Source organism: Eriocheir sinensis, chromosome 35 (genome assembly GCF_024679095.1).
Source record: "Eriocheir sinensis breed Jianghai 21 chromosome 35, ASM2467909v1, whole genome shotgun sequence".
Classification (NCBI taxonomy): Eukaryota; Metazoa; Arthropoda; class Malacostraca; order Decapoda; family Varunidae; genus Eriocheir; species Eriocheir sinensis.
The window spans coordinates 4,045,542-4,065,946 of NC_066543.1; the positions used below are offsets into that span (position 1 = coordinate 4,045,542).

Here is a 20,405-nt window from a genome sequence, read left to right on the forward strand (position 1 = left end):
AGTCAGGCCTTTGTAACGGCACCTCCTGATTGATTGATAGTTTATTGTTGCAGGTAAACAAGGGAGAAGGGAGGAACATGCCATCCCAACCCCCAGGCAGGACAGAGTGTGATTATACAACTATTAATACATGTGTAGGTAGGAAAGGAAACAAAAATAAACAGAACGGCCACTCCAACCCCGGCCCCTCCCCCCCCTGGTGCTAGGAAAGAACGAAAGAGACTAAATAGACTGTGTAGACGAATGAGGAGAAGGAGGCAAGAAAGCGAAGAAGCTGAGGGTGAATATACCCAATGCATGGAAAAGCTATGAGAAAGATCATGAGTGCAAAGGTTCAGTGTAAAAGAAGATTCAGACCCTGAGAGAGAAAGAGGGAGGGAGGAGGTCGAGAGGTATAGATTCCTAGAGAGGAGAGAGATGAGTGTGAGTGTGAGAATGTGGAATCTGAAGTGAAAGGTGAATTAAAAAAAGAAGATAAGGAGAAAAAAAAAGGGAATTGGGAAATTAGGAGGGAGAAGAAGGGGAAGTAGGAGTAGGGAGAAGTATTGTAGAGAGAGAGAGGTATGGTGAAAGAAAAGAGAGAAAAGAATGATGAGCTGAGATGAAGGGGATGGAGAAAAGACAGAAGAATGGTAAGGCTGACAGGACCAGAGATGAGATCCCAGTGAGTTGTATAAAATGAGGATGACTGAGTTATTCAACCAGGTATGGGGAAGAGAGAGAGAGCAAGTAATGATGAATGAAATAGAGTGACTCTGATCCACAAGGGCGGCATAGAGTAAGCAGGAATTAAAGAAACATAGGCCAATCTCTGGTAAACTCAATAAAAAAAATCTTTAGTGCTGTGTTGAATGAAAGGGGTTGTGTGAATTGAGGATTGAGCTGGGTGGTGTGAGGAGCAGAACGAATTCAGAGGGACAGGCGCGAGTGATTGAAAGGAAAAAGAGAGGGAGGGACTGTACTTAGGCTTTCCTAGAGAGAGAAGAAAGCTTATGACAGTGGAAATAGAGTGCAGTTATGCAGAGTGAAAAAAGTGGGCTGAGGATAAGATTAATAATTAAATTAGAGAAAGTATAAATGTAGGTAAAAGAGCAAAGTAGAGACTAGTAGAGGAGAGAGGGAGGTGAAGAAGAAGAGGAGAGGAGAGAGACAAGGCTGTATATTATCACCATTATTTAGTCTTTTCGAATGAATGCAGGAGTGAGAATTGGAGATAAAGTATGTGTTGTGTTGTGTGTTGTGATGATGTGGTGGTGGTGAGTGTGAGTCTGCTGAAGAACTACTAGATGTGGTAGGGGTAGGGGAAGGGGAAGGGATTTGGGGTTAGTAGTGAGAGTGAGAAGAAAATAAAAGTATAGTAAAGAGAGAGAGGAGGAGAGAGAAAAGACTGAGGAAGGGAGAGAGAGAACAGAGAAAAAAAGAGGGAAGGGATCTAGGGGGGTGGATGGTAGGATGGATGGGGAGGCCAATGTAAAAGATAAGTATGGTAAAGATAAGGGGGGCAAGTTAGGAGTGGCTGTGCGAGGATGAGGAGGTGATGTCAGAGAGGTCCGTGAGGAGGCTGATGTGAGCATTATATGTGTTATGGAATGGATGTGATGATGACATGGAACATGTGGAATAAAAAAATGGAAGTGGGCAGAATAAAGTGGTAAGAAGAATGGCATTGAAATTGCAGGTAATAGAGCTCTTAGGGGGACAAAGGGGGGGAGGCAGGGAGGAGACGGGAAAGGGGAATGAGAACAAAACCTAAGAAAGACTGGAAACAAGAGAGATAAATGGATAGAGGAAGAGAGAAATAGTGAAGTATAAGAGAGAGAAAAAGAGATGGCAAATGTAGGAATATGATAGACAAGAATGTTATGCTAAGTAGGTGGGTAAACCTCTTTGAAGATAGACAGAAAATGTTTGAAAGAGAATAACAACAGAAAATGAGAGAGGGTTTGAGGTGGATGAAAGTGAAGAAAATGATAGAATGGCAAAGAAAGATGAGATATTGTATTGTGCAAGAAATGAGATGGAAAGAAAGAAAGAAAACTCAGGAAGTAAGAGGGGGAGAAAGAGGCCCCAGTGAAGCAGGGAAGCCTGGAGGGTGATCTTCTTTTTTTCCAGTGTCTGGTTGTCTGTGATGCAAATGCAGGAACTCCCGCAGCAAAGTATGCCAGATGTGTGACAGGGGTGGGGACAGACTGTGCAGCATAAAGCTGGAATGCAAGAAGTATGAGAGAGAGAGAGAGAGATGTGTGTGTGTGTTTTTTTGAGATGGATGACGACGTAAGAGGGAGGGAGGAGGAAGGGTGCTGCTGCTGGGCTGCTGCTGAGGAGACGGAGATGACGAGGAGAGAGGTGGGAAGAGTGAGGCAAAGAGGTGGCGAAGGATGTGAAATGATATCTTGGGAGAACATTGACTTCCCTGTGTTTTTTTTTTTTTTTTTTTTTTTCTTTTTTACTGCCGATATAAAGGGGGGGCTGAGAATTATCCCCTGAGCAGAGATCACATGTATCCTCAGTTGTATAATCACACTATGTACTGCCTGGGGGTTGGGATGGGATGTTCCTCCCTTCTCCTTTGTTGTTTACTTGCAACAATAAACTATCAATCAATCAATCGTTTTTACTCCACACGCCACCAGTCCATTCCGCCATCTTTAAACTCCCACGGGCCGAGGTATGAAAAAAACAAAATCCGGCATCATCGCCTGCTGAATCCCCTTACTACTAACTTTTCATTCGTTTATGTAGAAAAAAAAAAAAAAAAAAAAAAAAAAAATCGTCACCTGTCTCCATATTGCACAAAACAATACTTTTTCGCGTTATTTGACTGTTTCATCCTTGTTAGAGGTAGGGGGTTCACCAGAAAAGGCAGGCACCTCCCGGGGATCAGTGACAACCCACACAATCCTCCATATGTGCTTTATTTCAAAGTAATAACTATTTCATTGGATTGGGAAAGAACATATGCTAGTTTACTAAAAAGACCACGAAAATAATGTCTGCATGTAACATTTCTTTTGTTTACCCAATGAAAAGATTATAAATATTCTAAATCTAAGATTTAAGAGGAAACAAATCAGTTTATTGGGAAGTAAAGAATGTTACACTAACTAGTTAATTAGGTACACATAGTAACATTTTTGCACTAGATTGGTTGAAAAAATGGTAGCAAAAATAAAAAGAAGCATCTCTCTTAACCTCCCATATACTTGAACCAGATGAGTCATACCCTTTCATTCTAATCATCCATGCTCTCTCCAGGAACTCTTATTTCACACTTCATAACGATGCTACTTTTTGTGGCACATATTTCCCATCCAATCCAAGCATGTTTCATCTACAACACTTGAGAACAGCTGTAAGGCATTTTAGTTAATGATTCATATCTTACTCATAACCACATCGTGTAGTGCCTGACCCGCCTGATGGGACAGCCTCCCATAGCTCACTCTGGGAGTGGGGTACCTCTTCGGCCAACTGGTTAAGGAGTAGCTTTCCCATCTCGCTGGTCGTGAGTTCCATCCCCAGCGCCTGTAAAACCTTTTCCTGATCTGGACTAATTTCTTGTTTCATGACATGCTGTGGTTGTGGATATGAAATTAAATTTGGGCAATACAATCTAACACCTCCCTTCTCCCTCTGATACTTCCTACAGTATAACATCATGTTGTGCTGCATCTCCTCCACCCCTTCGTCACACATCTTATTTCCCTGATTCTTTCATCTAAACAATTTAGCACACACCTTCAATGATGTGGATATTGCCTTGTAACAGTTCACTTCCTCAACTTCCATCATAAAATCAAGTATTGCTTGGCTTTAACAGTCTAGTATACTTGCTTCCTGCCATATTTGTATGCCACTCAGACAATACTTTCTCCCCTACATACTCTCCTCTATCTCTTTCTTCCACCTGCCAATGTTTCAAGCCTAATTTCTTGCCCCTCTGAACACTAACAACTTGCCTTGTCTACCTGCCATTTTGTACCACTTGATTTTTTCTCCATTCCAGTCATATACCTTACTTTCTTCCATAGTCAACAATTTCTTAATTACTATCCTTAGAATATTAGGCTATTAAATCAAATAAAATTCACTCAAAACATTTTTACTTTTTAAATCCTAATGTAATCCCTTTGTAGCCATGAAACATGTAATATTATTAATGAACTTTACAAACATACTGAGAAATTCATGTTTGTATTATGTACTCATAATTACATTTATTCCATGACGTTTTAAAGAAATATCTACATTGATTCTTTATCTTAAACTTTTCAGGTACTTGAAAGTGAATGTGGAAAGTAACCTTTTCTATTGATATTCAATTACTTTCTCATAACTTGTGAGATTACTCTCATGACATTCCAAACAATAAGGTCATTGCAAATATATATTTTTTGTGGAAATGTAAGTTTTAATTTCAGTTGCTGAGTTTATGCATGGCTCAAAGAAAAGAATGCAAAATACAACACACACAAATACAAACTTATGTTGCATGGAATCAAATGTTATAATTGATTTATGGATGACTTTCAGAAAAGAACTAAAAGAATATATATATATATATATATATATATATATATATATATATATATATATATATATATATATATATATATATATATATATATATATATATATATATATATATATATATATATATATATATATATATATATATATATATATATATATATATATATATATATATATATATATACTAAAAACATATGGGTCTTACAAATACTTGATTTATAAATGCATCATGATTAAGGCACACATTACATTATCTATTGTGTAAGCTAAGATGTTATTTTTCTTCCTAATATCCATGAGAAAATAAACCATGAAAACTAAAATTTGTAAACTGACCCATATCTAAAACTCATCTAATGACTGTCCACAAAATTAAACTCAGTCATATTTCTCGCGCTCACATAGCCTTACTCAGTCTGCGAGACCTGCGCACAGGTGTGGGTAGGCTGGGAACTGAAAAAAGAAAAAAAATTCAATTGTCATTGTCTAACACATATCCAATGACCTATGACTAATGTTAGATAATAAAACATAAAAGTCTTACAATCTCTGAATAAGATACAGAGAAATAACTGAGAATATAGGAGACTTAAAAGTGCTGACGTCTTATGGTGAAAGGCATCAGTGAAGCAGTCTGAAGATTAGAAAAACGACACAAAGTAAAAAGATGAGAATTCCAATTCTGGAATATATATATATATATATATATATATATATATATATATATATATATATATATATATATATATATATATATATATATATATATATATATATATATATATATATAAGAAAATTTTGGCACAAAATTCCAAGCATTTTTCAAGTTATATGTAGCCTCCTTACAGGTACTGACTACACACACCTGGTAGTTGTACCAGTTTTACATAAAAGAATTCCACTGACATAGAGAATATGCATAAGCTGAATGCTAGCAATTGCTAGTTATACATCAGGCATCTTTACCAGAGTTGCCTCTAGTGTGGTGTGACTGCTTTAACCCGAGAACGTCAGCAGACCCTTTTCTGGGCTTTCACGGGTTGTTGCTGTGGTACGGTGGACCCTAAAAAGGGCTCGCCATAAAACACCTAATTTGAGCTAATTGTAGGCGGTGGTGGCATAGTGCAACCCACCATGAATGCCCTAGGTCATTGTGATGGATCAGTGATCTTGAGGTGGGCTTTTTTGTCATAGGTGGTGCTGTAAGGTCATGGCATACTGAATTAGCTATCCATACAGTAATCACTTGTCAAATTCTCAATAGTAGACAACAAGCAAGTCTCGGCTAGATGCCACGCGTCACGAGACTTTATTTTATAACAAACACCACCCAAAAAGAATGGAGTTTGAGTAAAAGTAAATATTTTTAACAGCTTTATGGTTATGAGAGGAGTACTCTGATGTACGTTCCATGCTATTTTCTTAGTTTCAAAATGCAGTGTAATTTTGTCGTTTCTCGGCCACTTCTCGGCTTTCCCATAGCCGAAGCCAACGGGTTAAGTAAGCTAATTATCTGTTCTTATTGAAAATGTAAGTTCTAACATGTGACTGATTTGCCACTTAGGGTAACTTTTGAACAAACCTCATATCTCAAAGTGAGAGACAACCTGCAAAAGCTTGAAGTAAGTGTAATGAAACCAAAAACAGTGATGAGAAGAAGTAACCCACTAATAAGTTTTATTGGGGTATAAGATGACAAAAACAAAGTTACAGAATGGAGGATAACTAACCTGCATGTCCTGAAGCTCTCTTGGTCTCACAAGGCGAATCCCAAGTTATCAAATCAGTTGGAATAGATCCAGCCTCTTCCTTTGCTGGACTAAGTGTCATGCCTGGAAGCAGGCTTACCCGGCATGACTTTCTCCTTGACGTAGCTGCAGCAAGAGAGAATTAGCTTCAATTATTTTTCCTTCATATGGAAAATACTATAAATACGTATTTCATAAAGAAATTCTTAGGGCTCAGTAAAGCAATATTACCACTAGCTACCCTTCATATTTTTAATCTTAATCTTGAGACAGAGTAGTAAAGAATATGTTTTAACACTTCATGCTTGCCAGACAGGTTTTGGTGTGAGTCCCACTTACATGGGATAAGCAGCTTGGATTACTCAGATAAACAAAATGCTAATGGTTGGAATAGGGGACCTTACTCTCCTCTAGCTTCTTTTTCCAACAGATTTGAATCTCTGGTCAGTAATATGCAAAATAGGGCCTGTAATATTAAGTTCAGCATGTGGAAATTTGAATGACTGGGTGTTGTTACTTAGTGGAGTATTTACTCATACCTAGTTGCACAAGAAACAAGCTATGCTTGCAAAGTCCTGTGTCTAAATCTAAATCGGTCAAGCTGAGATATAAACTCATTTAAGTTTGTGGATTAAGCAACCTCTGTCTAGGACAAAAAAGTTAACTGATCAAATCTACTTCTACACTTTATGTACAATGATATAAAAATAAGTACAAAATACTCACAAGAGGTATTTTTCTCAGTTATCGGGGAATCAAATGCAATTAGATCTTGGCCAGGAATGACTGTCTCACTGATCCTTGGATCAACTTTGGCAAAGAGCCCCACTGAAAAAATAAATAAATAAATAAAAATAAAAATAAGTAAAATAAATAAATAAAAATAAATAAAAATAAATAAATGAATAAATAAATAAGTAAATAAACAAATTTTTGCAAACTTTCAATAGTTTCTGGGAGTGCCTCAGAAGGCATGATCCCAAGAACATTACTTAGACAAAAAATAATACCAAGAATAAGTTTTATAAAATCCAGAATATTAGGCTGCTGTGACATGAGCGAATTGTGGTCTCCACGCCGTGATGACATGAGTAGCTTTGATGACGCTGTTACATGTGATCTGATAAGGCCACATAACCATCCTGCACAGCCCCTAGACACACTAAGACTCAATTTCTTTTTACAGCTTCAGTGGAAGAGAGGAGACAAAGTTAATTTGCATGTTACAAAAGCATATGCTAAATGATTTCATCTCTCTTTTATTTAATCATTTCTGCTATTAAATCATTTACTTGGTACCATGTTTCTGAGATGGGACAAACAACTCTGACTTGACATCTCTATCTGTGGCTGTTTAACAAGTAATTCCAAGCATCAGCTCAGCTTGTCAAGGTTTTAAGTATGTACAATTAAACATTTTATGGTTTGCAAAACTGGGGCAGGGGCCGCAGTGTCTGTTGGCAGTATGTATCTTCATCATCATTTCATCAACGCCTGCTCCAAGGAGCTCCCACCAGGGGATGGCCACGGCAGAAGTTTCCAACTTTCTCTATCCAGACACTCCCTCCTTGCCTGCTCAAAGTTTCTCAAAGATCTTTCCCCCCTCTCCCTAACGTACTCCTGCACCCTATCCCTCCATTTCACTGGAGGTCGTCCTCTAGCATTCCCTCCCTCTATCTCACTCACATACACCCTTCTGGTCATCTTACTCTCCTCCATTCTCTCCATGTGGCCAAACCACTTTAAAGTCCGTCACTTCACTTCTTCCACCACTCCACACTTCTTCCCTTCAACCCCGTGACACATTCCAAAACGCTCGTACACACTTTCATTACTCATTCCATCCATTCTACTCACACCACATGCACTCCTCAAATAACTTATTTCCACTGCCTTCATTCTAGACCTCTGACTTTCATTCCAGGCCCATGTTTCACTTGCATATGTGAGGGTTGGTACTATTATTGTATTCCTCAAATTCCTCTTTACCTTCATGCTCACACTTCTGCCATTCATGATTTGTCCCAAACCCCACCACCCTCCTTCTTTGCAATGCCCTTTCTCTTATCTCTCCCTCCGTACCACCATGCTTACACATAACTGATCCAAGGTACTTAAATTCATTGACCTCCTCCATTTCTTCACCATTCAAAATTATTTTGCATTCTTTTTCACATTCAATTCCCACTCTATATGGGGATACAAAATCTACAACCTCACTTCTACTTTGCTCACAAACCATCACTTTACTTTTGTTGACATTTACTTTCAGCTTTCTCCATTTACAGACACTATCAAAAACATTGACCAAATTTTGTAAGTCACTTTCATTTTCTGCAATGAGCACTGTGTCATCAGCAAACAGTATCGAATTCAGTACCCACTTCCTCCCCCCAGCGAACATTTTTACTCCAACTTCCCCGACTTTGCCCTTCATTTCTCTAACACCATCCATATAAATATTGAACAACCATGGTGACATGACACATCCCTGCCTTAAACCCACTTTTATCTCAAAATGTTCACTTGTTTCTCCACTAATTTTGACACATGCAGATGCATCCTCATAGAAAGACTTTATTGCACTAAGCAGTTTTCCTCCCACACCATAAATCTTTAAAACATCCCACAATGCAATCCAATCAACTGTCATAAGCTTTTTTCCAAATCTTCTATGAGCAAAAGAGCGACAGTTGATTTGTTTGTAAGTTTTTGTTGTTTGGATCATGGTTATCAGTTATCTTTATGGATCATTCATGTTAACTGTGCCAGATTTTTTTTTTTTTTTATTATTTTTTTTTACTTCTTCGCCTGTGGCGCCAGTAGGCTTGCGTAGTAGGGCCTGATGGTCGGCCCCAGCCCGTTGTGGCACAGGCAAGTGTTTATAGTAGCACCATATTGCAGTGGCTCATGCTGTACCCGGGAACTCATCTTTGATCCTAGAATCTAGAGTCCGGGTTGATAGGTGGTCTTATGGACATGTCCAGCATGTTGGGAAGTCTTAGGCCACTCGGCAGTGACTGAAAAATCCCAGCTTGGTGTCACCGGGCGGGGTGCGAACCCACATCATCCTGGACGTGGCGCCATTACGCTATCCACCCAGCCGCCACCTCAACAGTGGCATTAACAGATTTTCATCATTAAAAACATTAGGAATTGTGCCAATAATTCAGTAACCTGAAGTACCTGTAGCCACATTCACTTAGATACAAGCCAGATGCACTGCAAGGCAAGTTAAACACAGCACCAGAATGTCACTCACCAAACACACAGTTTTTCAAGGTAATCTCTTGGGGTTAGAGTTATAACCATTTTTGAAGTACAGGTTATGAATTGTGGCAATAAAAAATAAGTAATAGAAAGTAGGAAGTCAGTTATTTCAAACTTTTTTTTTTTCTTCTTCAAAAATCTAGCTCAACAATTTAGGGGCTTATCTTTGAATTACATAATCAAGTGGAAACTAGATAAAAAGATGACAACATGTCACATACTTGACACTCTAGTAGATCTGCAAACTGGTGTGCCAGGTAAAATGCATGAGTCAGCCTTCACATCCTCTTCCTCAGTAACAGCAAACATGACAGATTTGCGAGACTTCCGTTTCTGTGATTTCTCTGCAAGGTTGAAAAACTCAATTAATAACAATATCCTAGTTTACACTGAACAAGATAGCTATTTATTGTAATGGAAAATGTTTTGAGTAGGTAATACAAAGGAGGCTTCAGATGAGGCAACAAGCCGATACCTGCATTCACAGCTGCTGGTGAACAGGATATATGTATAATTTCAAAACTGTAGGTAGCCCAAGAGAGATGTGCAGCAACATATGCCATAAGGAATACAAGACATTCCCAAAGAGATATACATCCCTACTAACCATTTTCTGAGTATTAACTATCTACCTTCATCACTAACTTCACCACTGAAGACTTCTTACCATTTGTACCATCCTTATCACCTTATGTATTCTAAACCTATAAAAATGGAACTTCATAATATCCAAATTAAAACTATCAAGTAACCTTTGTTTTTTCCATTTTGAAATGCAGACAAAATGTCAGGAGAGGGTGAGGAAGGTTCTGAAGCAGCAGGGTCAATTGCTGAGGGAGCTGAAACATTGGCATAAGCTGTCTGCACTTCTGCTGGCTCCTGAGCCATTATCCTTGGTCGTGCTGCCTTCTCACTTGACCGCTTCTGCCTAGAAGACTTTGGGCTTCCCAGTGCACCGATGGCAGGGCTCTCCTCACTCCAAACGTTCACCACTAGAGAAGAGATTTTCTTTGTGATTAAATTATATTTTCACTGGGGAAATATAATAAAGAATGGTTTCAACTTAAAGTAAAACTTGCACTATCTGAATATTTACTCAAAAACTATGCTTAATCTAGACGGATGAACCTATTCAATATTTACCACGACACTTAAGGCACTGTCATCTCAGAATGAATGACATCAGACCAAAATTAAGAATTATCCAGAAATGTACATAAATTGGCAAGACTGAACTCCTTCTGCAACAAGGGGTGGAGATGTCTATAATGCAAAACCATCAAAATTAAATAATTAAATTAAAGGAAGAGATTGGTCACTGAAGTAGGCCACATTATTTTCAGCCATTACTGGTCCACTGCTGGACAAAAGCCTCTACCAATATTTTACACCTCTATCTGATGCTAGTGTACTCTATCTATTTTCAGTGTAAAACTGCAGAATGTTTCTAACTTTAAATCAAAGAAACTGGATGTGTGTAGCAGAAATGTTAGAAATGAATGATTTACCATTCAGTCATGTTGAGGACAAAGGATTCATGAGACTGATGGCTGAAGCTGCCCCTCCCCTACAGGCTAAGGCAACAAAACTTTTATTTTTCATTGATATGCAACAACATTTATGAGTGTTTTTAATAAAATAAAAAGACTGACTGACATTATCAAACAGGTGTGTGGTCAAATACCTTAGCAGATATGCACGATATCAATAAGGATTTTGAAAGCATTGACTTTGCATTAGTTCCTGTACCATTACAAGAACAGCACAGAGGAGAGTATACTAAGAAAATAATAATAATAATAATAATAATAATAATAATAATAAAATAAATCAATCAAAATAAAATAATAATAATAAAAGGTGATTTGTTGAAGTGGGACACATCTAGTATATATCCACGGTGTTTTGAGTGTGGTTGCAGCAAATGCAAAAAGGAGCTCAATCTTTTTTAGATGTAAATAATCTGGATTGTGTTGTGCACAAAATCAAACAAGTTGCAAAAATTGTGATATCATCAAAGGTTAAAATAGACAAGATAATTCATAAATGTCACAGCACTGCTACTCATTTTCATACCTCAACAATGGTACAAGATAAACTAAAAATGCAGGATAAGCTGCAAAACCCTATGCTATGCATTTCCATTGATGTACCCACAAGGGAGAACAGCACCTTTCACATGTTGAAAAGAATATTAAGAATAAGAGCCACTGTTTGTATGTTGCTGCCAACTCCAAAATAATAAAACAGCACCAATGAATTGTTATGGAGTGAGCCTATGGGGTATTTTTTGAAGAATATATTTAAAATCGGACGAGTACATGTTTTTCGCTCAGCATGGCCAGGAAACCCTAAATTACCATGTGGTGAGGTTTGTTTTCGTAAAATTAAAACCCCTCCCCCTTGCGGGGGCTTTAGAGTAATAGTCAGACATGCGCGTCATAAGACGCTCTTGTCAACACATGCGGTATCATTCGTATATACGTAAAAATTGCATTAGAATATTTTATTTCTTCGTAAATTTTGTCATGTCATCCTCTCTTCTTCGCGCGGAGAGGCAGGGGAGGAAGAGAGGTGCCACTGTGCCAGTGCCAAACGAGAGACAGACGGGAAAAGTATGTCGTACTTTTCTCTCCTCTCCAGCCAAAAAAACGTCCCGACAAATGATGTACAAGCGCAAGGCAACCAGAAAAAGTCACCAACATCAAGAGGGCTTATGGAGCGGCCAAACCTCAGAAAACAAGCAAGAGAGTAGTGTAGAAGCAAGGCACTCCTGCGGCACTCGCGCTACCTGGCCACAATGAGGAAGGTGGCGCCTTCTGACACCCTCACCTGCGAGTGAGTAATACTTTCTTAGAAAGGGGGACCAGATGCCTTATCATTCTGAGGTTAGTCAACAAGGTATATACAGTCATATGTGAGAATTTCATACCAATCAGATAAATACAAATGGCAAGACAGGGAGAAATGTAAAAAAAAATCTTTAGGAGCCGATATCTCGAAAAGTATCTTTTTAACCTTCAAATAATTTCACAAAATCGGTAAAACGTCTGAATGACTTTTGTTAGGTATCATTTTAAACTACAACTAAAGGGCGATTTTTTGTTGGAAATGGATTTTCAAAAATATTAAAAGAAAACGGGACACAGATTGGAGAAAATAATAAGTGACAAAAAATTTAATTTTTTTTTCGAAGACAAAACAAAAAATCAAAAATTCACTTCCAACAAAATGTAGATAGGTAAACAAAGTTTCTATGGTATTTTTTTTCAAAGCGATTAACTGAAAAATAAAGCCTGTGAAACAAAAAAATGAAAAACACACTTTGTTTGAGTCTCTCCTAAACTTCACCCGATTTTGATGAAATTCGCAGAATATAATTTCTTTACATCAACAAACAACATACTACAATTTCAAAGCTATTGGACGTACCATATGCACAGGAGGAGACCCATAGGCGCGCCCCTTAAACATGCCCAAATGTGGACATCCAACCAACATTGTAGAAAGTTAATACCGTTTCTAATGCCATTCTTGTTGAAAACACTTTTGCAAGTCGTTATGGGAGAGATCCTTCTGTAATAGTATTCATACTTCAAGTAAAGTTCACTTTACCTGGGGACTCTGTATTCTGTGAGTCAGAGGGCTGCAGGAGAGAAAGGAGGTTTGTGCAAGTGGTGTCCTCACCCAGACTAGTCCCCAAGCCACTAGGGATCACAGGTTGTGACACAGGTGAACCTGCAGAATGAAAAGTGATCATACTTATTGGAAATGTACTAGACACTGGGACATCAATATAAATAGATCCTTACCAGCAAAGGGTGAAAAATACCAGACTTGGTATTTTTGCCTATATTCTAATTCTGGAGTCCAAGGGAGATCTTAGTTGCATTTCAACAAATTTTACAGACACTAAACAGAGTGAACATAAGCACACACCCATACAGTAAGGAGAATGGTGTGTACCTAAACCTAGAGATGATACTGAACAATGACATACACCTCTAATGCATGACCCCAAGTCCCAGGCAGCGAAGGAGCTGCCAGGGACTAGAGCCCAAAGCAGAACTGGGTCAGGGTTACAACCAAAGCCTTGACCCGGCCTCTACTTCCTATTCTGAGCCGAGGAAGCTTAAGGGTTCTATGGAGAGGGGTCGCAGGCCACACTCCAACCAATACTGATCAAGGATTGGGCTGACTGCTGGAACACTGAATCCTTAAGGAAACCCCCCAATTTACTACTTACCATCAACAGGGATGTCATCAAATGCTCCTTGTAAATCTGATACCCTGAATTTTTTCTTCTTTGATCGCTGTAAATTGACCCAAGGACTTGTTTCCACTGTCCACAATCCTTGTTCCCGACGGAGTATATTTTCTGAAAAAGTTTTCTCTATTAGCAAAGCAACCTCATCTCTCCTGGTATTATTAGCTTTGAATATGAATATGAATGAGAGGAGAGAGAGAGAGAGAGAGAGAGAGAGAGAGAGAGAGAGAGAGAGACTAAATAAGGACCTGACATCATAAATTTTGGTGGATCTTGTGAAAATATTAACACAAGAAAAAAGCAAGTATACTAATCCTGACATACTTAACAATGAAACAATAAGATACAAAAACACAATGTACTCACCAGGTGTCATCAGTGGTGAAGAGGATTCTTTCAGGGAAGGGTCATTCAAAGAGATACCAGGAGTAAGTTGAGGGTGAAGCTGTGGCTCTGACGTATTTTTAGCATCCATCATTCTGTCCTCATTGTCACGGGCCAGCCTCCCAGCATCATTTATTCCACCATCAAGTGGCACGGGGAAAGGACTCCCAATATCAGCCTCATAAAGAACTTGTCTCTTAGCGGATTTACTAACTGAGCGTCGAGGAGTTTTTTTAGTTGATCGTCTTGCAGGAGTACAGAGCTCAATTGGCATATCACAGTGGGCTGATAGTGAGCGCCTTGTACTTCTACTGCATGGTGTTCGAGGACGCAGCCGTGATAGGAGAGGAGTCATAGTGCCATCCAGACAGCAGGCAGCTGACCTCCTGGTAACACGTTTGGCTGGTGTGCTTAGCCTCTTTCTCTTTGGTCTTGAGTCATCTTCATCCAGTACCTCCAAAGCATAAGTGTTCATGTTACTGAGGTTTGAGCTTTCATCCTCTGGCTTCACTTGATCATACCCACTTTTTTCTTCACTTGCAGCAGGTTCTTCATCTATTTTCTCATCAATAAGCATTTCTAAATTATTTTCAGGCTCTGATTTTTCTTGATGTTTGGAATCTCCAGGAAGCTCGTCAGACAATGTTACAGGATCAGGTTGAATTTCATTTTCACTTGTTTTTGAAGTGTCTGGGCCAAAGGCTTCCTTATGTGGCGAATTTTCATTTTCAGTTGTGTCTGAAGTACATACTATATTGTCTTCCTGAGGAAACAGATCATTTTTGTATACAGATTGTGTTTCACAATCACCTGTTTCTGAAATATCTCCATCATCATTTTTCTGAAGAATTGAGGGGCATTCTTTCATGGGTGACACTTCCTTGCTAATTGCCATGTCTTCTTTCCTGGCATCAGAATGATCTAAGGAAACTTCCAGAGCTTGTGAAGAAATAGGGTCATCAATGCAACCACTTGAAAGGTGTTCAGTCCTTTTAGCTTCAGAGGTCTGTGGTGCCTGTTAATATAAAAAAAAATATATGTATTGCTCAAGTGTATATATGATAGATATTTTTTTTGTGTGATAACCAAGGATTTCAGCTGAGGGTGAATGATAAAAACAGATATTTACAATCAAACTTGATATCACAATGACTGATTCAGAACTCCTGTTGTTCTCTCTTCCAATGTAGCTACAGAACAGAACATTTACATCAAAATTGGAATTAGAGGCAAAGGATAGAAATTAATTGAAATGCTGATGCTGAAATATGGTGGGAAAAAAAGTTTCTTAATAAGTGACACCTTACCTCAAAATTAAATGCAAAGTCTGCGGGAGCAAATGATGGTAATGTCTGTGAAGGTAGTGTGGACTTCTCTGCTTTCCTCTGGGATGATGTTACTCGGGGAGTAAGTGGGAGAGGCTTTACCCCAAGGTCTTCCTGATCACCAAGTTTTCTTGAGTGAGTGGTACAGCCTCTTGCAGCACCACGCTTTCCTCCAGGCCTCGTACCTTCAGTTACAGCATAAAGAAAAATAGCAAATTCATGTGTTATGTAGTCATACTAAGATAAAAAGAACAAAATAGTGAACATCTAAGTTTCTGTAATTCATAAGCTGTCTAATTAGACTCCAAGAAACTGACATGACCTACCATTCTTAAGGGCTCCATGTGCTCTAAGGAAAGGACCACGATTTTCTTGTTTGTCTTGCTTTATAACCATTGAGGCCTGGTTCTTAGTTGATACCTTAGGTGTTAGTCCAGTATGAAACTGTGGCACCCTCAGCAGAGAAGTGGCAGGGGTGCCTCCAAGGTGGAAAACTGGCACCTTACGGAGTGAGGCACCAGGAGTCATGGCCTTCTTTTTCAGTGAAGCATGAGGTGTCTTACTACTTTCATGTTGCTGTTGATAGTGAGAATACTTAGTTATTTTTATTGTTATTCTTATTGTTAATGCTGGGAATGGTAACATGGAAGTTTGAAACTGCATGTCAACTATGAAATGCAACAGATTCATTATTTCGCTGTCTTATCATTTTGAATTCATAGTAAAGGTTATTTCTTGTAATCATTCGTAATTGACACCCAATAATCAATGTGCAAGTGCTTACTTGACTCATTTTAACTAAGCTGATATTTGAATAAAATCTAGCAATTAGAATTATTGTGAAACTGAGGACAACTGAAAAAAAAAATGTAGTACAGTGCAGCAGTGAATGCAGTAACTAAATGCTTACTGCAATTAACAAAGGCTTTCCTGAAAAATACAATACCAGTGGAGCCCTGAAAAGACTTATGGTTTAGCATAATTATTTCTTAAAATTCATTAGCACATTTAAGCATGTGATGAAATTGCATGATTAAGTTGGACTGATAGAAATGAAGAATACATGAGCTACACAGAGGAGATAGGGGGTGCAACTGATTCCAAATGGAGTACATAGACAAGGAGGACTGGAGATTCCTCCCCAACCAACCACCTCAAGAAGAGTTCCCAGAAAGAAAAGGGCATCATAACTGTGGATAGATAATAGATACAGGGTTATGGAAATATTTTAAGAAGAAAGGAAACAATCAACATAGGGAACAAAATAAAATAAAATAAAATAAATAAATAATAAATAAATAAATAAATAAATAAATAAAATCTTAAAATTTATCCTGTGAAATGGGCCATTCACACTCCCATGTTTAGACCATGAGTAATAAGATTATGTAAATACTGCAATATGACAGTTCTGGCATGGAAAATGATACTACAAGTTTGTTACATTATAATAACCTCCACACAACTTCAACTATGTACTCATCACAACTTACATCTTCAGACACAAGAAACTTTGGAGGACTTGGGTGGTATACTCCCGTCTTGAATGATGGCATGCGCCTTTTCTTTTCCTTTTCCAGCTGCTTCTTTTTCATTTCCTTCCATTTTAAGAGATTCTGATACCGCTCCACTGTTCCAATGGAATAAAAAAATAAAATATATCCATTATAATTACAGATTCCATTCACAACTCTTGTGCCCTCAGGCTTTTCATGAAATATCATACAACCTAAGACTTAAATTAAGTTTGGTATCATAGTATTGTAATAGTACATGAAAACTTCACATGAAACTTAATAATTTTCTGAAAGCCTTAAACACAACCTACTGATACAAAACTGCTGGCAAGTATAATGATTGAAGATGCAGATAAATACTCCATAAGGTCTTAAGCCTTGGGACACCCCTGTTCGCCTCTCGTCTCAGGAGTATGGGTTTGAATCCCAGGCAGTGTTGAGAAAATTATTATTTCTCTAGAGTAGATCAATTTCTCATGTGCTTCAAGAAGCAGAGATACCTCCCACGACACAAATGTGAGAAAACTATTCTGCAAACCATGAAATACTACTACTCACATCCTTTCTGATACAGTTCTGCTTGTCTATCAACAGCATTCCTCTTCTTCGGGAGATCAGCGACTTGTGGGGAGTCCTGAATATCATCAATCTGTCGCCGTGTTTTGAGCACATCATCTCGTTTATTGCGCTGTCGTTGCTGGTTGTGAACTGCCCTCAGGGCCCGGGAATCAAGGTTGTTGTTGAACTTGAGCCCTCGTTTCTTGTACCTGCAAATGACATTGTGTTTCAGTGCTGCTGGTGCCATGTACGAGTTTCTCTAAGTATATCAGTCTTATATAATAGTGCCTGACACATACTGTACATAGAATTTCAAAGTAATGTATTTACAAGTGTCAAAGATGCACCACATTTTAAGTGCAATATTTTGAGGGGGAAAAAAAAAAAAAAAAAAAAAAAAATCCTGACCTTGAACAGTGCTACTAAGCTGTGATAGGTTTTAAATTAATTTGCAATAGTAATGCATTCACTTGAAGAGAGGCACCTAGAAGACAGACACTGGTAGGAAGTAAGAGCAAAATTGACAAACAGTCAAGAGTCAATTAGCACTCACAAATTTATAAATTTATCGGCTATTTACTTTTTAATTTACATTAAATTAACTGGTGTCCAAGGAGTCCTGATATGTGCTGCTTACTTTCAAAATTGTGGGAAATTACCTCTATCCAAACCGGGGGTATCAAATAAATATTCACCGATAAATGATTACTTACTTAGTTTACTTAATCTTACTTAGTCTTGTCTGGAGACCAAAGCCTCAGTCATGGTGATCCACAGCTGTATCCAGCCCTGGTGAGAGCCACTTGGTCTGGTATTAAATTTGTTGTTGCCCAGCTATTTGCAGTGCAGTACGGCACCGGTGGCTCATTTGGCATTGCCCTCAGAAAGGTATCCAGAGTTACTTTTAACTTATCCACTGAGCAGTTATTTGTCTCTTATCTCCTTAGGCAGTGCAATGAAGATTTTTGACCCATCATGTACTAGGCTGGTTGTGAACAGGGTCTTAATTCTCTATGGAGCTCCTGTCAGGAGGGCTGTTCTTCAGCACTTGTGGCCTGCTCGTTCGCACCCCCCAATGGTTTCGAAATAGGCCTCAAAATGCCTCGGTTAATCTAGCCAACTACTGCTTCTAATGTACTGAAAAAAATAGCATGCGGAGTGCATAGGATACTTCATTTGCTTCACATTTGTTAAGGTTTTAGTTCCTGGTCATACCAATTGACTGCATAAACAGCTTAATTAGATGGGGATGCAGAGAAGAAATACAAAGCATCAGTGGCATAAACAAGTCAAATAACTTACCAAAACTTCAAGATGTTCAGATTTCAAGAATGAGTAATTATCCAGAGAAATAGTTGTCAGGGGGATGATTAGCACAATAAAAATCGGTTAATCTAGCTAACAACTGCTTCTAATATACCGAAAAAAAAGCTGTCAGCTACCGAAGTAAACTGGGTGTAATTCTAGAGTAATAACATATTTCCGAGACAATGGCAGTAATATTCTAGTGTACACTACATTCAATACTGGAATTTTCCCGTCAATTCCCGCCAGGTTATGTAGAAGTCCGGAAAACAAGCAGGAAATGGAATGACCTGGGATGCGAGGGGCTGGGAAGGGTTTGAATCAGCCACGACTTTGCTTCCCCCTCTGACCTTCCTTACCCTCGCCTGCAATGTTATCCATAGCCTACAAGATACTCCAAGCTCTCACGAACCTGCTGAGCCCATGAACACTCACCTATCATCCATGGTTCGGCAATGGGAAGCTGAAACAAAAAACCTTCACACCGCCACCGCCTCCTCGCCTTGAACTTCTCAAATTGAACGTTACCCGCCCGCGCCGCACCCCGAGTCCAACGTTGCCGATTATCGTACTCAGTGCACCGATTTTTGACGCCTAACTATAGCCAGGAAACATCAGGAATGAACTATTTTAAAGATAAATATATGTGAATCTAGTTACTGGGGCCCAGGAGGCAGTTTTTGCGTCGGAAATGGGTAAATATTAGAGGCTGAGTACGAGAATCTGGCAACGTTGGCCGCACCCTGAGTGAGTCCACCACTGCCAGATTATCGTACTCAGAGCCGCGTATTTACTGACTTCTGGCCCATATTTGTTGCCAAGAAGCACCAATAATTAGCCATTTAAACGATAACCATATATGAAGGCAGTTATTTGGGTGATGAAAGCAGTTTTGGGGTCGGAAATCGGCAAATATGAGGCAGAGTACGACAACCTGGCATCGTTGGCCCTGATAGCATTGCCAAAGGTCGGAGGAAAAGTAGTGACGAGTGGATAAAAGTAGCGAGGAGTGGATAAAAGTAGCGACGAGTGGATAAAAGTAGCGGGTTAGAAACTCGAGTACCCCATACACAAAATATTAATTATACAGACTCCTATGTACTTTAAGATGTATAGATATAGCAAGGCTTTTTTTTAGCATTTGTTTAATACCATAAAATTGTACCTGTTTCGTTTCATATATGGTGTTATACCTACACATGTTCTCCGGAGACTTCATCTGATGTTGTCTTGTCACCTAAGTGCTCCTGGCCTGAGTAATGACCAGACCACAGTCACCGTAGTCCAAGCCATGTAATGACCTGACCTGTACGTCTTTTGAGTGCTCCCATGGCTGGTCTATATAAAATGACAATCAATGAAACCCACATCACTATCCTCCATACACTGAAGCTGATAACATAATTATAACTCATTCTGCTACCTGCAATGCTGTTAAGAGATTTCTACAGACATGTCCTTTTGACACATGAATTAAATGGCACTTGAATTTTTATGA

General features: G+C 38.8%; 1 protein-coding gene across 1 annotated transcript; it reads right to left on the minus strand.

The window, feature by feature from the left end:
- Positions 1-4,722: 4,722 nt before the first annotated feature.
- LOC127007270 (uncharacterized) lies at positions 4,723-19,475 on the minus strand. Its single transcript, XM_050878031.1, has 13 exons — positions 19,343-19,475; positions 17,603-17,811; positions 17,021-17,157; positions 15,854-16,103; positions 15,510-15,712; positions 14,185-15,217; positions 13,798-13,929; positions 13,167-13,289; positions 10,304-10,543; positions 9,773-9,895; positions 7,008-7,109; positions 6,264-6,407; positions 4,723-4,986 (listed from the first exon to the last, which is right to left on the minus strand). The coding sequence occupies exons 1-13, from the start codon at positions 19,351-19,353 to the stop codon at positions 4,931-4,933; spliced, it is 2,763 nt and encodes a 920-aa protein (XP_050733988.1). The 5' UTR covers positions 19,354-19,475; the 3' UTR covers positions 4,723-4,930.
- Positions 19,476-20,405: the final 930 nt, after the last annotated feature.